At 33.6% G+C, this 21,849-nt stretch overlaps 4 protein-coding genes across 8 annotated transcripts; 2 read left to right on the forward strand and 2 right to left on the reverse strand.

The window, feature by feature from the left end:
• Positions 1-2,317: 2,317 nt before the first annotated feature.
• On the forward strand, positions 2,318-4,898 carry LOC111276784 (YCF20-like protein (DUF565)). Of its 2 annotated transcripts, XR_016343487.1 has the most exons (4): positions 2,365-2,531; positions 2,671-2,881; positions 3,011-4,577; positions 4,674-4,898. XR_016343487.1 is itself a non-coding variant. In XM_022862609.2 (3 exons), exons 1-3 carry the CDS (start codon positions 2,510-2,512, stop codon positions 3,474-3,476), a joined length of 699 nt encoding a protein of 232 aa, XP_022718344.1. In that variant the 5' UTR covers positions 2,318-2,509; the 3' UTR covers positions 3,477-4,631. The 2 variants fall into 2 exon arrangements, 1 of the variants encoding a protein (XP_022718344.1); XM_022862609.2 differs by lacking the exon at positions 4,674-4,898 and having other exon boundaries at positions 2,318-2,531; positions 3,011-4,631.
• A 65-nt stretch (positions 4,899-4,963) lies between these two features.
• LOC111276785 (nitroreductase family protein) lies at positions 4,964-8,117 on the reverse strand. 2 transcript variants are annotated; one of them, XM_022862611.2, is made up of 4 exons: positions 7,053-8,065; positions 6,373-6,947; positions 5,863-6,052; positions 4,964-5,459 (listed from the first exon to the last, which is right to left on the reverse strand). In XM_022862611.2, the coding sequence occupies exons 1-4, from the start codon at positions 7,966-7,968 to the stop codon at positions 5,332-5,334; spliced, it is 1,809 nt and encodes a 602-aa protein (XP_022718346.2). In that variant the 5' UTR covers positions 7,969-8,065; the 3' UTR covers positions 4,964-5,331. The 2 variants fall into 2 exon arrangements, with proteins under 2 accessions (XP_022718346.2, XP_022718345.2); XM_022862610.2 differs by having other exon boundaries at positions 6,373-8,117.
• Positions 8,118-8,997: 880 nt separating this feature from the next.
• LOC111276787 (arginase 1, mitochondrial) lies at positions 8,998-11,881 on the forward strand. The gene is made up of 6 exons (XM_022862612.2): positions 8,998-9,352; positions 9,461-9,620; positions 9,700-9,833; positions 10,431-10,640; positions 11,104-11,214; positions 11,418-11,881. The coding sequence occupies exons 1-6, from the start codon at positions 9,200-9,202 to the stop codon at positions 11,676-11,678; spliced, it is 1,029 nt and encodes a 342-aa protein (XP_022718347.2). The 5' UTR covers positions 8,998-9,199; the 3' UTR covers positions 11,679-11,881.
• A 661-nt stretch (positions 11,882-12,542) lies between these two features.
• On the reverse strand, positions 12,543-20,912 carry LOC111276788 (S-adenosyl-L-methionine-dependent methyltransferases superfamily protein). Of its 3 annotated transcripts, none has more exons than XM_022862613.2 (12): positions 20,714-20,912; positions 20,326-20,537; positions 20,167-20,247; positions 19,755-19,833; positions 18,116-18,257; positions 17,964-18,033; positions 17,141-17,205; positions 16,959-17,037; positions 15,779-15,866; positions 15,050-15,114; positions 14,836-14,925; positions 12,543-12,984 (listed from the first exon to the last, which is right to left on the reverse strand). In XM_022862613.2, exons 2-12 carry the CDS (start codon positions 20,506-20,508, stop codon positions 12,871-12,873), a joined length of 1,056 nt encoding a protein of 351 aa, XP_022718348.2. In that variant the 5' UTR covers positions 20,509-20,537; positions 20,714-20,912; the 3' UTR covers positions 12,543-12,870. The 3 variants fall into 3 exon arrangements, with proteins under 3 accessions (XP_022718348.2, XP_089619692.1, XP_089619691.1); XM_089763566.1 differs by having other exon boundaries at positions 20,326-20,599; positions 20,681-20,875; XM_089763565.1 differs by having other exon boundaries at positions 20,326-20,832.
• Between the last annotated feature and the right edge of the window lie 937 nt (positions 20,913-21,849).

Raw genomic sequence — 21,849 nt, forward strand, 5'->3', positions numbered from 1 at the left:
GAGACCAAAATTATATAAATTCAAATTGACCCAAATTCAAATTGATCTTAATCTCAAATGACCAAAATGAATTGACTCGAATTTCCCTTAACACAAAATTATCCAACCCAAACCTAATTAGATCCACATATTTGCCACCTCTAGATGCAACTATTAGATAAATTTAGAGTGAATTTGAATCAAGGTAAAAATGGTTAAAATTATTAACTCAAATTTTAATTATGGTTGTTTAGAATTATCTTGTTAAAAATTTACTTGGTAAATAATTTTTAGATTTTTTTTTGAATGTTTATGTGAATATATTTAGGATTAAGGATGTGCATTCTTTTAAAAGTTGCAAGACACCCTAAGAGAGTATGAGAGAAAGTTTTTAGCTATAATGGATTTTGGGTATATGAGATTGTAAAAGTGATTGAAAAAAATTGATAATTGTAATACTGAAATTTGTTGTCCAAAATTGCATAATCTTTCTCAGAAGAAAAATTTATGTACTCTTAATTTTTTTTTTTGTTGTTTGCTTTTACATGATTAGCTATTTGGCATAACAATTTTAGCTCAACTTAATTAAAAGAAAAAATCATCTCATATACTAATAGTGAAAGTTTTAGACTTCATAAACAAAATCAAATGATTGTTACATATATATATATAATATTAATATAAGAAAAAAATATTCATAATAATTTTTTAACATTATGAAATTTTAAAAAGTCTAAAAAATATAGAAAATAAAACTATAGATTAAAAATGATTAAATATTCATTTGACCCCTGTATTATAGTGTTTTTGTTAGATTAATACCTAAAGAATAAAAATTCACAATTAAGTATTTTAACTTGCATTCCATTGAGCACTTTCGTCTTTGGGACTAACACCATTAATCACCTAGTTGATATTGCTAAAATATCCAATAAAATTATAACATGTGTAAAAAATGTCAAGTCATTATTATATCATTCATTGCTTTTTCAGCATAAAAAATAAGGTAATTAAAAAATAATTTTTTTATAAAAAATTTCTAAAAAATAAAAAGTTTTAAAAAATATATGAAAACATTTATAAAATTCCAAAAAATTCAAAACAAAAAAAATTAAAATTATAAGTAATTAAACAAAGTTCAAATTTGAAAAAAAAAATACAAAAAATAAAAAAATGAATTGGGAAAGAATAAAAAATACCAATTTAAATTTTGATTTTTGAAAAAGATAAAAAAATGAAATAGAGAAAGGAAATAATGAAGAGAGAGACTAGAAAATAAGAAAAGAAAAAGGAAGAGAGAGAAAGAATGGAAAGGCAAAAAGGTAAGGGAGGGAAAAAAAGATTTGGATTGACATCAGTGTCTAATTAGTTGGCTCAAGGCAAATCAACGATTATTTGTCCATTTCAAAGCTAGATGAGCTCTATTTGCATATGAGCGATCTCAATGCTAGCACCATTTACCACCTTTTCCTTATCTCATTGCTTTCATTTTATTTTCTTTCTCTAGTTCTTTTCCACTTTTTTTTTTTTTTAATTTTGAATTAAAAATATGATTTTAATTTTTAAAAAAGTTATCAAAATTTTAGATATTTTAGAAAATTTTCAAATTTTATAAGATCAATTTTGAATTTTTATAAAAATCATGTTTTCAATTTTTTTTTGTATTTTTAACTTTCAATAAAATACTTCTAGATTTTAAATTTTTTAAAAGTTTTTATATTTTTATTTTTTAAAAAACCCACAATTTTCATATTTTAATTTTGAATTTTCTAGTAAATTTTTTTACATTTCTCAATTTTTTAATATATTGAAATTTTAAAAATTTTCATTTTTTTGTATGAACACACTAATGATGTGACATTTATTACTACATAAAATAATTTTGTTAGGTATTTATTTTACATCAATAATTTAACCAACCATGTTCATTCAAAATATCAATATGTATGATAAAATGAAAATTCAAATACTTAAATATAAAATTTTTATATCAAATTGACAAAAAAAAAATACTCCCTTTGTCTAAAATTTTTATCAATTTTTTTTGAAATGTCTCAAAATTATTTTTTTAAACATTTAAAATTATTTTTTAATATTTTAAAATTATTTTTATGACTTTTTTATTTTTTAAAATTTAAATTAAGAAATTTTAATTTTATAAAAAAAATTTAATTTTAATATTTAATATATTAAAATCAAAATTTTATTTTTTAAGTTTCGTAAAAACCAATGCAATTCAAATATTTTGGTATGGAGTATGCTACGATACCATTAAGAAAATTATTGAATTGACTTGGATTTGGTACTTAAATTATCAATCTCCCGTATTTCCATTGGTAAAAGGCAAAGACAAGAAAAAGGAGAACCCTTTGGTCATTTATTGACCTTCAGATTACCAACGACAAGCCCAAATCTCTGGCTAACACTTATACGGCATCGCACATCCCTTGAATAGCGCAGCGCCGTCGTTATTCCCATCTCCTATCTCTCCCCTCTGCAATTTCTTCAGTACGGCACTCAGTCTCCCTCAATGGAATTGGAAGCTGTTGTTTGTATGTTCTCTGTCTGTCTGTCTCCGCATCTTGATTTCTAGAAGCTTTGTTGTATTCTTCTTTTAATTTATTGTTTAAGAATTCGAACATCTTCTTTTTGTCTGATGCTGTTGGCTAATGAATGAATTTTGTTTTGCAGGTTCCTGGGCAGCAATGGCGACAACATCGAAATTGCCTAACCGACCAAGGAGTTCCAATTTTCCCATTTCTAAGCTTCCCAATTCAGGTGATGCGGTGTTGGACCTTGGAGCGTGCTCTCGAAAACATGTTTGCTCCTTCGGACGGAAACGCCATTCTCAGCCCCGTTTCATTCATGTAGCTCAACCGCTTTTCATCGATTATAATTTCAGGTGTGTAACTCTGACCTTTTTTTTTTTTTACTTTAGCTTAAATGTGTTGGCACAGTTTTTTTCAGCATATATGTTGAAAGCACTGGAAGCAGTACCCATGGTGTAATTAAACAGGGGGTTTTTCTGCAGGAGAATGGCATGGTCTATTAGAAGCAATGTGGATGCCAGTGGATTTGATCCTTCTTCCAGCAATAATGGCAGGCCCAGATTGATTAGGGCTATCCAAGCTATTCGAAGTAAACTAGGTGTGAGAATTCAGGAGCTGAGGAAAAATCTTCCTATGAAGATATTCTTTTTCTTGGTTGGATTTTATTGTGCAACTGCATTTGCAACTGTTATTGGGCAGACAGGTGACTGGGATATTCTATCTGCAGCCTTGGCAGTCGTTGTTGTGGAGGGGATAGGTGCCCTGATGTATAGGGCCTCTCTTCCTGTACTCAACAATGTTAGGAGTCTGATCACCATGTTTAACTATTGGAAAGCTGGGCTTTCCCTCGGCCTCTTCTTGGATTCATTTAAGTACGAATTGGATAAGGTTACTGGCTTTAGCAATCCTTTGAGTTTCGAAATAGATGTGTTCCCTTTATTCTTGTAGCATGCTGCTGTTCCTGTATGCTTTTATGGTATGTATCATGCATTCATCATGAGAAAGGTATTGGCACAAGTGAGTCAGGACTTGAATGCATGGGTGGATCCGAAAGCTCTGGTTGCCAATGATGGCCTTTGATGGACAATAATGGTGGCACTAAGAAGAAAGCAATCTAGTTGTAAAGTTCTTAAAGAGAAAAGATGTTCAGTTCATGTGGAAAAATTTTATTCTTAGCTGGGAATTACAGGTACATTTTCCTGGCCATAGTTTTTCCAATACTGCGGGGGCATCATTGATCATTTGGATACAAGGTAGGCGAGAAGATTTTTCATGCTTCAGGTTTGCTCAAATGTTATATCTGACTGCCTGCCTGGAACGATAGAGACTTTCTTCAGATAAAAAGAAGTACAGCCTGACTTTTGGTATAAAACTCGGGCTGAAGGTGTCTGGTTTGTCATTTAGAAGCACTTCCCATGGTTTCTAAATAAGAAAAGTTCACTTTTCTTCTCAATTGTATATATCAGGTTATTTGTTATGGTCTACGATATTGGCCCTGCACGTTAGTTTGAACCCTTTCTGAAGTAATTGTTGAGTCTACCAACTCTTCAAAATTTTTCCATTTTCTGGAATGCAAAGTGCTATGCCATGGATCATTCTTTGTATGTCACAGCCCAAACAGTTTTATTCTGATGTTTTATGGAATAAGGTTTGCCATCTGGTTTTGGACATTATGATAACTGATATGATTGGTTTTTCTCGTTTGGGTGGAAATGATAACTGATAGAATTGCCCAAGCAATGAATCTTTTGCTCAACACAAATTGAGAGGCAAGGCTCAGAACCTGCCGAAGTGCACATATCTACAGGATTTGGACTGAGAGAAATGGTAGAATATAGGGGAAGAGACAAAAGAACAATGGATGAGCTTGTCAACTACATTAGAGCGACTATCAGGCTGATACTTGCAGGTGTCACGAGGATCTCTTGAGACTCAGTCAATAGGGACCTTTGCTTTGGTGAAAGGATATTTGGAATGTAATATTTTCTCCTTTTTGTTCCTTTGATTGCTGCAACAGTTGATCTGCCTCCCTGACCCTGTCTTCTTCGGGTAATACAAAATTTTCGATTATAAATAATAACTGGTTTGCTTTGATTGTTTTCACTTATGGAGTCTGCTCGGATTGTTTTCATTTATGGAATCCAGATGGATAGAAATAAGAAGCAAACTGGTAGTATTGCAATTATCTTGCAATCAAGGATGGCTTCACAAAATTCAGCATTTAGTTGGTAATTCTCTTAAGCGATCTTTTTGTAATAATTGCAATCTTGATGAATAATTACAGTCTTGATGAGTCAATGTTTAATTAACTTATCTCATTATTATTATTATTATTATTATTATGACTGTATAATCTAAATGCATTTAACCACAAGATTACTGTAGTCATCGGCACAAGCTTAAACTGTCTTAATTGCATTCCTCTGAATAACGAATAAACAATAAAACATAATTTGCATTAAAAAAACCTTCCAATGTTCAATGTTCAATATTCAATTCTAGAACAGCAGAACGCAATAGTTTAAAGATGGTTGTCAAATGATAATGATCATTTACCCTATACAAAATTATCGCACCATAAAACCTCAATGCCTTGATTTTAATTTACATTGGTTGGAGGAAAAAAAAAACTTTATTTACCGTATATTGCAGATTGAAGCCAGTTAATTATCGCCACAAACTTCTATTAACCTACCAAATTACAAACATACCGGGGACTATTAGATATATAGACTGTTTGATAAGCCTTTAATAGTGTAGGCTCCAATGCTGATGACTCGTGCTAAACAATAGCTTCCTGTAATCATGCATCAATGCTAGGGCCCGGATATGCTGGCAGGCTCATAATCCGCTTGTCCAACACAGGGCCTCCGACAGTGAAATGATATAGACTCTGAAACTTTGATCCTCTAAACCCAAGAAGTTCATGCACTGCAAAAGTACAGCAAAATGAAAATCAGACATCATTCATGTTTAATCTTTGGGCAATGATGGGTCCCACCTTGTACTTATAAGGGTGAGCTGGGGCAAGGGCAAGGGCAAGCTTTGGATTCTTAGGTTATGAAAATGGAAGGGGTATGTTCTTTGAGGGTAGTATTACCTCATTTCACTACAATATCTCAATTGAAAGTGCAAATTGTAATGGCACAGGCTTAAACACCCTGACCAAGGATGAGACCACCTAATGCAACTACTGACAAGAATGCAGTATAATTTAGATGAGATGTGTAACCTATCTTTGATGTAGAACTTCATAACAAGACTAGGTACCATATATAATCACTGTCGATTTGGAATACTAGGTCCGGATAAAGGTGAAAATGAGTAGACATACCAGGATCATCAAAGAAGCAACCAATTCCAGTTGCAGATACGCCGACAGCATGTGCTTCGAGGTATAACACTTGGCCAAGAACTCCAGTTTCCCAAAACAATCGAGGATACATCCATGCGCCCATCTCACTTAAGGTAGGTTCAAAATGAGCCACCATTCCAAGGCTGAAGCAGCCATCGCTAGCAATGTCCTGTGTGTAAGTTGAGCATTTCAGTTATATTTAAAAACTATGCTTTGCAGGTTTGCACTCTGCAACAAAACAGCCTTCTGCAGGAAACATGGTCATTCAAAACATAGTATTCTCAAACATTTTGCCAAAAACTTTTTCTCCACCTCTAGAATTCATATTTAACTAATAGTATTTACACTTTTAAACTTCATGCATTGATGAACTAGGGATATTGTTAATGAACCTGTTTCCATTTCCCAAATCAAGCACTTCTCTGATGATTTGTTTTGCCAGTGAATATAAAATCACAAAGAACAAATAATATGAAAAATGTTACACACCTGATGGCAAGAAAGCCGTTTCGCGAGCTCTTGATAGTCACCAGTGACAAGTTCATATAAAGGTAGACCATCGGGGCATCCCTCTGGTTTCTCCCACTTAAACTCGGACCTGGTAGCTGTCTTAAGCTCCTCTAAATGACCCTCATTTCTAACCAAGAAATACAATCCCTTGGGCAAACCTACCACTCTATGAACAAACATAGCAGCATGAACCTCGGCATCCCAAGAGAGAGCCCGAAATGGCAATGCTAATTGTCTTCTATGCTTCTCTCCTTTCCCTGAAGGAAGGCAATGCAACAAAATCTGATAAAATGTTTGTCTTTCCATTACAGTTACTCCATCCATATCAACCGCGCTCCTTCTTTTCTTAACAACTTCCCTGATTGTAAAACCTTTATAAGAGTTTTCACTACAAATTCCACTGCTTTGAAATTGATCAACTGAAAATTTTCCCTTTTGAACCGTTAATGGCTTTTTAACTGCCTCAGCTGTCCTATAAATTATGCCCCAACAAACATGTTCCTTGCTAAGCGAATTTGGCCTCCCTTTCCACTCCAAATTCGAAAATTCATTTACTGCAGAACTCAATTCCTTATAATTCACATCGAATTGATTACTCCCATTAGGAAAAACAAGAATCAAACAATCTGGGTGCTCAAATTCAATGTCAGGAAACTTGCCTTTGATTGGTCTTGATGGGATTTTGAAGTCCGGGAAAATCTGAAGCCCCATTAGCTTCTCCAAATCCTTATATCCAAACCCATCCAGAAGCTTGACGTCCCAGCCAAGCGTTGCCGCAGCCATTGCAATAGCTCCGATTGCATGGCCCACATCGTGGTTGCAGTACCGAAACGCCCGTTCTCCATATTTCCATGCTTCCCGCCAGAAAATAGAAGAAATCCCAATGAGAAATGAATTATCCGGAAAGAATTTGGGGAAAAACCCAGATGGGATTGCGGCTCGTAGCTCGAGCGAGTGTTGTTTCGGGGCATAATGAGCAATAAAAGGTGAATCAGAGAGAGATTGAATAGGCGGAGCAATAAGGTAAGCCTCAGTGGGGTGCAAATTGCCGCTGCTGGGGTTAACCCGAAGGGACCAAGTGGAAAACCCAGTTGTTTTCCAAGCTGAAAGAGCCAGAGAATCGTACAAGAGTTGGGAGATTGTGGAATGGGAGATGGGTTTAGGAGGAGGAAGAGAATGGAATAGGGAAGAATACAAAGGAGCATCAGCAACTGGACTTGTTTGTTTTTCAGTGGGAAAGTGCTGGAGAGGAATTAGAGGAGCAGAGATGTAACGGCGAAAAGGGTTGGGTTGATTGGCCCAATCAAGGCCACGTGGTCCTCTTGCGTAGTTGGTGAAACTGTGTTTGGTTTGATGATGGTATTTGAGGGCCTGAGCTACCTTTTCTTGTTCTTCATCTTCTTCTTTTTGGGAGTTTTTTACAGATGACGACGCTGAAGAAGAAGAGGAGGACATGGTTGGGATCATTCTTTCCTTTGGGAGTAGTAACAAAGACAAAGAGGTTGAAGGAAGCGTATGGAAATGTGAAGGGTTGAGCGGCAAAGAAATTCTTGAAGGAAGGTAATGCAATAACATTTCTATTTGCCGCTTGTGCTTTGCTTTTCTTCTTTAGGATTCATCTTCAACTTCAAAATCAAGATTTTTCTATATTCAATGGGCTTTCCTGTAAGGATTTTGATTGTTCCAGGACTAATCCAGGATCCCTGGTGTTGCTCCTGGAGAATAATTACTCTAATCGATTTAGATTATTTTAAAAGCGAAAGTGGCCTAAACTCGGCCCAATTAGTTTCCAAGGAAAGCCCAATTTTTAGTATGGAATATGGGCTGGGGGGCTATATCTTGAAGTGCATATTTTGGGGTGTGCATGCAGGGGTCAGGAGTCAGGACTCATGGGTGCATGCAGGGAGGTGCGTCAGTGATGCGCCACTGTCTGTCTGGGCACCACACTGCACATTGGACGGCGTGACGTTGGCATTGCACTCCTCACTCTACTACAGCCCCGGGATTTGACAATTTATGAGTTGGGGTTGTGGCTCTGCCGTCTGTTAGATGTGATGTGACTCGGCAAATCACAAAAACTCTATTTTTTACTTGACATTGAAATCGAAATCAAAAGTGGACAGCAATCCTAAACGAGGGCTGTACCCTTTCTTGGACATTGGGCTGGGCAATATACCCTTCGGCTTCGCAATTTTCAAATTTTTTTTAATGCGCAGGAAGTAACCAAATCAATCGAGTTAATATAATTAAAATTTTAAATTTGAGTTAAATTTAAAATTTAATTTGAATTTAAATTTTTAAATTTCAGTTTAATTTAAAATAAAAATTGTGGTTCAATTAAATTCATTTAATAAAATTAATTTAATTTTTATATTTAATTTTAATTTTAATTATATATTCAAATTTAACTTTAACCAAAAATTAATATATATAAATAATATAATAATTTAAAATAATAAAATATATTAAAATTTAAAATTTTAATTAAATTTACGAAATTACTCTAATTAAATATTAAAATATATTTAATAATTAACCTCTCATTTACAGCCGTTACAGGGAGTGAGGGTGCCCATTTAAAAGCAAGTAAGAGAGCAATCAAGCAAGGGTTTAAATAAATAGGTATTACACCTCATCATCTTTAATCAAATTGGCAGTAGGAAAAGCTAAAGCAAAGCGCCATTAATGACAATAAAAAATCATATTTTGAGTTGAGTGGAGAGAGCCCTCTGAATTGCATCATCATCTGTGTTAAGTTTATTCTTCATTTAATCTCTTCCTCTTCAAGGTACATGTTTTTGCAGACATGTCAGGCTCAGGCACAGCGATAGGGCGGAGAGGACTTCATTACTTGCAGAAACTAAAAGCCGCAAATATACCTTCTGATTTGTTGGAGAAGGGCCAAAATCGTGTAATAGATGCTTCTCTTACCCTTATTCGCGAGAGGGCAAAGCTCAAGGTAGGTTTATAATATACATGATATGATGCTACTTTCATTGCTTCTTTGAGTCCTTTGAGCATCAAAGCTCAGGCTGACAAGCATGCATGTGAAATTTATGATCACTAGGGACAACTTTTGCGTGCTTTAGGGGGTGCTGTGGCATCCACATCTCTGCTTGGAGTTCCTTTAGGACATAACTCATCATTTCTTCAAGGACCAGCATTTGCTCCTCCTCGAATTAGGGAGGCAATCTGGTGTGGCAGCACTAACTCAACCACTGAACAAGGTAGCTAATCCTTCAACATGATGCTATATCCATGGGATAAGGAATAGTGTTTTTGATTGTTGCCTTGTTGGTCCTGCAGGGAAGCAACTAAACGATCCACGGGTGCTAACTGACGTTGGTGATGTCCCTGTGCAAGAAATCCGTGATTGTGGCGTGGATGATGATAGATTGATGAATGTCATCAGTGAGTCTGTCAAGCTAGTAATGGAGGAGGTGAGTGTTGTTTGGCTTCTTTCTTCAGAATCACTATGACTACTTTTGATGATTATTTTGGTGTTTGGACGACTTAGATAAATAGATTTTGAATTTATACATAATTTGAACTACTGAACTTTGTCCCTGGAAGCAAACCTGTGATCATCTATGTGGTTTAAATTTAGGGGGGGATCTATGCTTTGGGACACCCAAAAAATTAAAAAATAAGAAAATTTGAAAGGAAATATTTCCTTGGACACTCGCAAAATTTTCCTTTGTAGATCCTTTCTATCAACAAAATTGGTAAATCTGTTGATAATTTTTTATATATACTATAAGTTGACATGCCCAAAAAAATGGTGGATCCGCTTATGTTTAAATTTGGTTGAAATCAGTTCAACTTATTTGTTTTCTTCCTTCTTTTGGTCTTCCTTTTGGAAGTGTTTGATTTATTGTTAAATATTTCTCACCAAAGCCTTTTGTCTAGAGGGAAGATCAGAAGTGTTCAGGGAGCCTCTATATAGATGCTGGTTGCAATCGATGCAAGATTATCTTCCTGGTACCTCCTGGTTCAAATAGATGACTCTCAACTCTTTCAATGTCTGTGTTTTTCAGGATCCATTACGCCCATTAGTTTTAGGTGGTGACCACTCAATATCTTTTCCTGTTGTTAGAGCTGTCTCTGAGAAGCTTGCTGGACCTGTGGATATACTTCATTTAGATGCCCATCCTGATATTTATGATGCCTTTGAGGGAAATAAGTATTCACATGCATCTTCTTTTGCTCGAATTATGGAAGGTGGTTATGCTAGGCGCCTTTTGCAGGTAACTTTTTCTTCAATATACTGTATCGGTGGCTTTTATAATTTCCAATTCAACATATGGTTCTTGGATCAATAATGACTCCAACTGGGAATATAACAAATTTCAGTTTTCTGGTAGTGACTTTGCAATTTGCTATATTTTTTTGGTCATCTGCGTATTTTCTTAACCTTTGTCAAAAGTTATGTTTATAGTTGGTTCAGTTGGTTCATGTAGCCACCCTTAAGAGGTGGCACTCAGTAGGTCTAGGTTCAAATCTTAGCACTTGTAACCCTTTTCCTATCCGTAGATAGGGAACGACAAGTTTTCTTTTAAGTTGTTTTAGTTGTTTCATCATTGTGTTTATAGTCCCTCTCTCCACTATTGTTTTAACCATGAGAGTGGTCAAATACACCTCATCACCAAATGCACGAGGGGGATGTATATCTTGTTTTAGAGCCAATCGACTGAAGTGCTGTTATTTTAGGTTGGTATCAGATCAATAACAACTGAAGGGCGCGAACAAGGCAAAAGATTTGGAGTGGAGCAATATGAAATGCGAACATTTTCAAGAGACCGCCATTTCTTGGAAAACCTGGTCTCTCTCTTTCTCATATTTTCCATAGCATTTTCTTGTCCTTTTGTATCTTTCTGCACAGACATGACTAATGTGCTTTTGCTCATCAACTTCATAGCGCGATATGTTTTACAAATGTTAAAATAGATTATTATAGAGTTGAATTGTTTGGAGGAAACTGAAAGAAAATTAGAATTTGAGACTAATAGCAGATGCATTGACAGAAACTGGGGGAAGGAGTAGAGGGGGTGTATATTTCAGTGGATGTGGACTGTCTTGATCCAGCCTTTGCTCCAGGGGTATCTCACATCGAACCAGGAGGCCTTTCCTTTCGTGATGTTCTCAACATCCTACACAACCTCCAAGGCAATCTGGTTGGTGCAGATGTGGTGGAGTTCAACCCACAACGTGACACTGTTGATGGAATGACTGCAATGGTTGCTGCTAAGCTTGTAAGAGAACTGGCGGCCAAGATGTCAAAATGATAAGTTTTGTCTCTCTTTGTCAATGTCTTTGGACTTTAGAACAAAAGCTGCCCTGCCTTCCAAGGAATCAAAATATGCCTTCATGCCAGCAACAGGAAAGATCATCTTCTACTTATATTTCATTTCTGTTTAGCTAAACGTATGACAATGCTACTCCATCTTATCTGAATAAGATAGGCCATTATTATCAAGTTTTTAATCATAATCCTCGTTGGTCCCTGGTTGTCTACTTATTATGTTCATGCATATTCTTATTTAAAATCAAATATCTCAATTATCTCTAAAATCATATTTTATACCACATCTTAATTGCCATAATATTATGCTTCAAATCTCAAATAAATTCATTATATTAAGTTGGTATAACTCAATTGCATCAAAGTTGGACTCATTAAAAAGATAAAATAGCCTAATTAACCCAAAAACATATATCAGATGTCAAAACTATGCTTTTAAGTTATATAATCAAATACCTCAATCATCCTTCAAATCATATTTTATATCAAATTTTTGTTTGCATTGTATAGATGAGTGAGATCATTTTAACATATTGAATAGATTTTCCCAGGTTGGAACTGAGCAAAATTTTTCAAGCCGCCCTAAGTCAATTCAAGCTAATCTTGTGAGAATATTTTAATAAAAAATACTTATTTTTATTTAATTTTAATTTTTTTACTAGAGAATATTAAGATAAAATTTAATATTAAATTTAAAATTAAATGATACTACATAGAGCTGGATCTGTTTGGCAAGGTTTTATTCTTTTAAAGGTTTTAACCACGTCCAACTCGACTCAAGGACATATTATATAATATGACGTACGATGTACAGATAAAGAGGATTTTGAGTTTGAATTGCAACATTTATATCAAATAACGGCCCCTTTTATTAAAAAAAAAATTACCCAAAAGTCTATTAAGAATAATAAAAGTGACACCTACAAGTATTCACCCAACATTTTGCTACTAAAAGTATCGGATGATATCCAAAAAAAATGAATGTTAATGTAGTTTTCAAATTCACTGGGATGCATGCGCGAGAATTACAAGGTAAAGAATTTATTCACATCATCTCTAATGTTTTTCTTTTTCTTTACCTGCAATCACTGTATGCTGCTCGGCACTGGAGTTTACTTATTCTTTTGCGTAAATAGATGAACAACACTGCCACACACACAAAAGAAAGAGATCGATCAACTTCCGCTTCCAAATTGCTTCTGTATGTCCTTGAAGGATACTGTGGCGGAACCCCTCCTTTTGGCCTTCTGTTGAGAAGGATGTTCTTTCCACCCTGTCATGTAGATCACCTACAAGAGAAATGATGATGTCAAAACTCAAAACATATCGTCTTGTAAAACATGATTTCATGATTTTTAATCATTCATTCCAAGAGTCATGTCAGACCTTCAATTTGATAGAGCTTATGAAATCCTAATTACAGTGACAAGTAATGAAAATCTCACCTTCCCCGAGTGTTGATTACAAAAAGCAAGGCTATTATCTTTCACTGAATGAGTTTCGAGTGTGTTTACAAAGGCTGAGGCTATCAACTCATGCCCATAGAGAAGAGAGTGGGGTTAATAGTTTTTAGCACACTAGTGCATATAACTTTGGTTGACACTGCAATGCTCCGCTTAAACATCCTCAAAAGAAATTTGGTAAATATAAATTTGGTTACATAATCACAGGTAGTCTGTTCCAAGCCCATAAACCGCTCCTATCTCATGATTATAACTCAAGACATTCAAGTTACACTTATGTTCTAACTGTTGGAGTGTCTCTTTGAGACCTGAATATCCTCAATGTATGCTCCAAAATGCTGCTACTTACTAAACAACATATAATTTAATCTCCTTAAAACTACGATGAAAATTTTACTTCTCATCGTAGTATCTTCTGGTCAAACTGGATTTCTTCTCATGATGGTTACCTAATCTTCAGGTGAATCCTTTGATGGTAATGGCTTTAGAAGGTATAGACTACAGAGAAAGGCACGGCAGAGAAGAGGTCAAATCTTTTGAAATCCATGTGACTGAATTGAACATCAGCAAACAATGTAAACCAGCTATTTAAATCGTTCAACATAGATTATATGCCCATTTGTTACATCCAGGCTTTGCACTTATCTAAGAAGGTGAAGAGCTCCAAGTATGAAGGAATTTTGTAATATACAGAAGCTTAAGTCTCATTAAAAATATATACATAACAGTAGACTTGCCCCTAAAATATAAATAAGGATATATTTGAGCAAAAATAAAATTCAGTACATTACAAAAACCCCTATAAAACCCCATTTCCTACTTTCACCTAAGTCATTCCAAAATCTCCCCTTTCTTTCTTTGACTAATATATCTTCTGTCTGTCAATAGTCACAATAAAGCTGACTTCTTAAACAAAAGTGGCCACCCCTTGACGTTTGGCTTTTTCCTCTCTTTTTGACTTTTCTATACATCCAAACCTTCAAAGTTTAGAACCAACATCCCCAATAAACACCCGTAGAGTTACCTTTCTCACTTGCCCCCTCTATTCTGTACTCTACCAGCTTACATTTTTTTACTTGTTAAGTGGTGGTAGTGATGTTTTGTTTGCTTTCATTTAAGGAAGAAACAGTTACAGAGATGGAGCGACAGAAAGGAGAAAAAAGGCAAAAAAGATCTGTTGTTGCCAATGAGGATTACAAGCCATGTCAACAAGACAGAATTTCAGAACCAAAAGTAATGGTGACGGATAGAAAACAGATCATATTCCAAGAAAAAAAAATTCATAGCTATTCATTTTCTAACAATAGGTTATTGCAACCAAATGAAGTCCTTGTCCTGCATAATGCCCCAAAGAGTTGCAAACTTAGGGCTGCATAGTGCTCTTAGGGCCCTCAGCCCTCGTTTCTTCTACCAAAAAGGGAGAGAGGGAGTATTATAATTTTTTTTAAGCTTTTCATAAAATTAGACTGCTGAGTTAGCTTTTTAAATTCAAAATCTTTTACTTTCAGTCAACTAACAGAAATAATAATTTATAAAAAAAGTGTAAAATGGGGAATAAATAGGGCAAAGTTAGATCACAGATATCAATTACAGATATTAGAAAACAAAAGATTTGATGGTATGCATAGTGTCTTTCTTTCAAATTTCTGCCCTTTGAATGGTTATTAATGCACTGACCTGGAAAGTTGCAGGGATGGTGCCATCTTCAGCTGAAAACAATGAATCATAGATGGCTGCAGTTGCTAGAGCTGTTTCCCTCTTCAGGATCTGGTTTCAAGGTAGTTTACATGAAAATTTAGCAAGGTTTAAGGTTAGCTTATCTCGTGCTTTGTTTGGAAAAGTATCACTTAGATTAAATTGGACAGACATCAATGTCCAAAAGATGTCTTACATTGCTCCTTTGCAGCAAAGCATTAGTTTCACCCATTGCTCGTAGATGTTCAATTAGATCCAAGGCTGCACAAAAGAGACATGGTTTATTGATACTGAAAAATAGTTAACAAATTACGCAATGTAAAGAATAGGAGGCCAATTAATCATATCATCATCAAAGAGTAAAAATATATGGAGGGTAAAATATACATTAGAGTTCAAACCAATATGAAATACTCTCAACTGCATTTCAAATCATGTTGATACACATTTCCTATGACTTTATCCTGATAATGGGGTATTGCTACAGCTAGAAGCATTTTCGCTGCAAGAAATATAGCATGTCACTAATCGGAAACTCTGAATGTTGCTTCAGCACCAAATCTCATTTTTTTCTTGTTTCTTAATTCATTCTGTTACCAAAGCCCACAAATAAATGTGGAAGTATTTTCATAAAAACTTTTGGGTAAACATTTTAGAGAACCTCCAACCATGCAACGAATGGAGGATTTCATTAGAATTTAGTGTTCCAATTTGCAAATTGTTCAACAATTTGTGCTAGCTCTATATACATGTCAGGAAAATAAGTTTTACAATTCTTAATAAACATGAAATTTCACCAAGACATTTTATAAGCCCATAGTTGAAAACTGAAAATTTTAAATTTGATATAGATCACCTTTAGCCAGCTATTACACTGGCACAAGTCAGAATTCAAAACTGAAAAACGTTAAGAGGATATTCTTACCACTCTCATACCTAACCACATATTCATCAACATCAACACCAGGAAGTGCAAACCCTGCTCTAGTCAAAAGGTTGCCAGCGTCCCTGACCTGAATAAGAGAAGCTAAAATGCTGCTTAACACCAGGATGATCGAAAATGTTTACTCTTTCTTAAAAAAAATTGTTTTTGTTGTGAGGACTTTAGTTTTATTATTAAACAGACATAGTCACAACATTAAGCAATTGAAACATGATAATTTAACTCAAAACAAGCTTAATCACTTATGGCCCGTGTTGAATTTAAATCTGCATGGAAAAACCAAATTAAAATTTGCAGATTGGGAAGTAGCTTTCCCTCACACTTGATATACTATAACAGGATGCTGCTACTGTCAGTTGCCCACCATTACTAGAAATACTTTTTCACACTGACTTTTTCTTACCCCCCCCCCCCCCCACCTCCAAAAAAAAAAAAGCTATGAAGAGCTTGTTTTGCTTTTCTTTCTTCATGTTTGAAATATCAACATCACCATCAACTTCAGTTTTTCAATATCATGATCAACAACCCAAATATGAGATTCAACCTAGCTACTTATGTGGGTTAACAATACAACAGTTTTAATTGGAGATAGAAGAAACTCTATGAACTGTAAAAGTAATAAAGCAAAAAAAATTAGCATCCTCTAGTGCCTAGTCAGATTGGTTCATACAATTCAATTAGAACCTAATTAAATTGGAATGCATGCTTTCAAATATCAAATTTCACAACATTCGTTCTATTGCCAACTTTATTTGCCATATAGTATTGCCAATCAACAATTTAGCATGCACATTGAAACTACGAAAAGAATTCCAGAGATGAACTATATATGCACGTATATGTCTTCCATGTACATTGCAACATGAAGAAAAATTATGTGTTCGTGACTCTGTGTGTGTGTGTAATATCTCCTCAAAAGTTTACATCTTTTAAGCCGCTTTTATACATAGCACAGATATAGATATATAGTATGTCAAATAAAAGCACGAGCATTATAACTCAATAGTGGAATTGCAATTGGTAAAGTAAATAATAATGAATGATAAAAAAACATAAATAAATAAGCCACTAATTGAATTATAGTATAAAAGATTGGGAGACTAAGGAAACTATCACCATTCAAGCAACTGAATTGAAAGAAAACATGTAGCAAGTTACATGCCTGTGCCAGAGGTGATACCCGTGGACTAATGCCTCCTTCACGCTCCATTTGAGCCACGGTGCAAGCTATTCGCAGCTCCCTATTCAAAAGTATAAACTATAAAGGTGAGACAGAAAGGCAACATGTGCATCAATGTATAAACTACTAATCATCATAGGAAAAAAGAAAAGGGTATAGACAACTTCAAGGTTTCTCCTCCAAGTATAGCTGCTAAGAATAGGCCATCGGGCTTCAATGCCAGCTTACACTGTCATAAATACAATGAACATGACTCTGTCATTGACACGGACATAGAAGCAACCTGAATATTTTGCATTTGATTGTATAGTTTTATTAGAAACTCAATGAAAAGCAATACAACAAAGAGAGGCAATGGGAGCAGGGAGCTGTTCTTCAGTCTAAGCAGAACTAAAATAGATTATAAACAAGAGAAAACATTGTTTATAAATTTCCTGAGGCCTTTATATATTAAATTTATCACTCCTCTCCCATAGCACAACAAATCTCTACCTGCAATTGTAGTGAATTTAACACCTATCAATCAAACATTGATGATCTTATTCTACTACTAGCTTACACAAAAGATACACAAATGGTCATAACTCATAACATGTGTGTAAAAATATTTACACTTCTCTTTAAACCTGGATGCAAATTTACTACTTGCAGCCATACAAATAATTTGAGAAAATGATATTTTATTATTGCTTGATGTATTTTAGGAGTATGGAAGTGAAAACTTGTCCAAAGGAGATGAGTTAAGAAAAACAAGTATTTCCTAAAAACATGGACCAAACATATGTGTGTGTGTGTGTGCATGCACTCAATAATTAAGCTTGTTATTAATTCCCACAAGCATCCCATTACTCGCTTATAGTATAACATGCATCTTCCTTCCAGCCAATGCTAAGCCATATTGCACCAAGATTTTTTTTTTCTTTTTGAATCCTATTGCACCAAGATTGACATGGATGCTTAATACACTGAAAAATACAAAGCACATACCTGTATCATGGCTCCTGGAAGATCATTTGTCCAATGGAGCCCTAGGCAACTGATTACCAAATCTACTGAACTTTATGTCAACAAATACAAGCAATTAGAATATGAAAGAAATTTTCCAACAATAACATAAAAAGTAAAATTTTCATGCATACCTTTCTTCGATGGGCAGAAACTCCTCATCGCCAACCACATATGATGTTTCAATATTTTCATTACAGGAATCTGGTTGAGAACTTTTGCACAGCTTTAACATATCATATGAGGTATCCATCATAATAAACTTTTGAATCGCACCTGGATACCAAACAATTTTCGGTATTATTATAATTTATAAAGGTTACTAACCACAAAGGCTATCTTTGACTCAATCATTCAAATAAATCACACTTTACTAAATATTTACTAACATCAGTAACATATCTGCAAAAGTGCAGAAACAAAGGAAGATAATTTTTAAAATGAGTTATAAATAAATCATTAAAACTTGCAAGCATCAAGAGCAAGTTTGATCAGCTATTAAAGACACACTAAAGGAGTAAAAAATGGTACATTCTTTTTTTTTTTTTGGTACAAAAATGATACATTCTAGATATTAAATGAAATACATAGCTTAATGTGGTGTAAAATCGAAAATTCAGGGTCCAAGAGAAAAGAAATTTTCTTGATCGATTAGAACTAAGGGGGAGAAAAATAAGGGAAAATAAATGCAAAAGATACTCAAGAAATGGTTGTGGTAGTAGGAAATAAATACATAAAAAGAAGCAGTGGCAGCATAAGTTAAATATGAAGAACAAATTGATCATTATAAGAAAGTGGCTAAAGTGCAAATTTTATAAAAGTAGGATGGCTTTTTTGGTGTTTTGGCCTTTACTTAGAATGGCTCAATTTATTTGTTGCTTGTTCTACTAGCTATTTGCATCCTCAAATTTTGCAATAGCGTAAATAGTGAAAAGCAAAAAACATATTTCACTAAAAATTAGCAAATGTCCAAACGTTAACTCCATAGTTCAATATACAAGTAAAATCAAACTTTTTTATGGCCTTTAAAATAAAGTTTTTAATTTACAATCTTCTGAAATATTGTATCCAAATCCAGTTTTTATCTTTTTTTTTTTTTCTTGCAAAAGCCTAAAGGAAGTAGCAAAATCAACAATCAAATGGAGGATAAAATAGACTCCAAGAAATAAACATACACATGTATAACTATAAGCACCTAAAACAAATTAAAAGATTATAAGAATCATTCTAGGATGGGAATCTATAGAAGTTATAATCCTCTGCCTTAACATAGCAACAACCACCTCATACAATAAAACCTAAATCAGTAAACCTATGATTACATGCACGTACAATTTTGTACTCTTTATTAGCAATTGGCTTTTTCTCTGCTCAAAATCCTTGAGATTTTCCTTGATTTGAAATGGGTGTTGTAAAACATTTATCTAATTGAGAAGCTAGCCTTATCCATGAAGAAACAGATAACAAAAGGAATCATATTAAGTATTTATTTCTAAAAAAAAATGTAATTAAAACAGGAGCAGAAACCATATATGATAATTTGAAAAGAAAAGCATCAATCACTTCAAGCACTACTTCTAACTAATTTAACCACTGCCACATATAAAGCTTTCAATCAAATTTATCTTCCAACTTTCCATCAATTGAAAAGGATCCCATCATTGAAATTGTTTTTCTTCTAAACGTTAAAAAGGGCACCAACTAATTGCCGTGCTAAACAACATAAATAGCAAAATAAATGGTAGGAGAGGAACTTTCTAAACTAACACTCACCACGTCCCTGCAGCAATCGCCTTACAGCTTGCAATGAACCTCCCAAACATAATGCCGTAGGAAATGTTTTCTTGCAGTCCTACAAAAAGCAAATACATAAATGATTTTCACAAATACAATATTCCAAGGAACCTCCTATTACTTGCTGCTTTTGCTACTTGCTTTTTGTTTATTCTTTTTATTACTTCTTTAAAAGTTGCTAAAAGGAAAAGGCAAATGATAGAAAATAAAATCATAATTAATTAAAAGGAACAGCAAAAATAAATTGAACACCAATTCTAATATGATTTTTCTATATAAAGGTAAAATTATGCATTTTCAATAGAAAAACTTATGCCACTAAATTTATATCACTAACAATAGAAGAAACTCTAGGAAATAAAATGGTAACTAAAGCAAAGCGGATAACAACCTCCAAACGATCTAATAGATTCTCAGCTACAGCATGTACGAAGGAATCATTGGGACGCAGCAACCACGCAGCTCGATCACGCTGCCACCCAAAATATCAATCATCACTTATTGATTAATTAACAATTACTAGACTCATATAATATAAAAATGCTACTACTTGTTTGCGTTTGAGGTGGCGGTCGAATATCTTGACTTTTGAAGGGTTGCTTTGAAAGGCGTCGCCATTTTCATAGTCCGCAGTAGAGAAGGAAGCGGATGATAGGAAGTAGGGTTTGGTTGTTGGTCTTGTTTTCCTTCTCCACAAGGAACAACTCGTTTCATAGAAAAGGGAGCTCTTCATTCTTCTTCTTTCGTATCAATGTGTTGTGACTAAGAAAAGGAAACCAAAATTGATTAATTTACGTTTTACATCCTTATGTTTCCTTCTGCTTCTAGAATCCTTAATTAAAATGATGACTTAATTAATCCTACTCTATTTATCTCTCTCAGACATTTTGTCGAACAATGAGTACGCAATATTAATGTAAAAGGGTAAGAACCCCTACTTGAAAAATGACGGCAGACAAGTGCTTGAAGGAGGAGCGCCCAAGCCTTGAAAAATGAGTCGGTGGGCGGCTCTGCGTTAACTAACTGACGAATCCGAGGGAGACCAAATTGGAGAAGTGAAAGTGAAACTACAGTCTACATAGCTCTATTAATCTGCCTTCAGAAATTAGCGTCGTTTCGGACACATTTGAGTAGGGTATAATTTGGTTTGGTTTTCAAATAAAAATAATTTTATTTTTGGATAAAGAGGAAAAAAAGTACTTAAATTATAATTAAAAAATTATTTAAATTTTGACGGTGACTAAATATACCCCACTTTTTTTTTTTTTCACATCTCAATTTTTTAAATATTTTTTAAGTATAATTATTTAATCATTCTTTCTCTTTCACATGAGTTTCTAAAAAAAAAAATTTCAAAAAATCAAACTTTTTCAAAAAAATTTTTAGAAAGTCACCCAAAAAGTTTATTATTTTATGAAAATCTATTTTTAGAATGTGAGATAGTGAAAATTTAAGAAAATTAAAAAAATTTATTAAAATTCTTTATTAATTAATGTAATAAAAGATTATTAAAAATTTTGATTCTAAAAAAATTATTAAAAATTTTATGAAATTTTAATTAAATATTTTGTTTTTTAATATTATAAGATATAATGAAAAAATTATTAAATCTGATCAATATCTAAAAATTAAAATTCTTAAAAGTTGTACAAATAATATTATTTCATACTACTTAATTTTGTCAAAATTTAATATATTAATCAAAAAAATCAATTGTGATAAGTAAATGGAGAGATTTTTTAAAAAAATTCAGTTTAGTTAAAACTATTATAAAATTTTAATAACTGATACCAAGAAAAAATATTGATTAAAAAATATGCATTTTAAATTTATAAAAAAATTAAAATAATAAAATTAATTTTTTATTAATTTTAAAATTTATGATTTTTTAATAATTATTTTTTTATTACATCAACTAATAAAAATTTCTAAAAAAATCTTAAATTTTCACTATCACATTTTTTAAAATGGATTTTCAGAAAATCTTATAACTTTCCGAAAATCTATTTTCAATAAAATTTATGATTTTCTAGAAATTTATTTTCAGAAAATTACATGAATTTTCAAAATTTCA

Source organism: Durio zibethinus, chromosome 7 (assembly GCF_047325235.1).
Source record: "Durio zibethinus cultivar Kanyao isolate XHJ-2024 chromosome 7, ASM4732523v1, whole genome shotgun sequence".
Classification (NCBI taxonomy): Eukaryota; Viridiplantae; Streptophyta; class Magnoliopsida; order Malvales; family Malvaceae; genus Durio; species Durio zibethinus.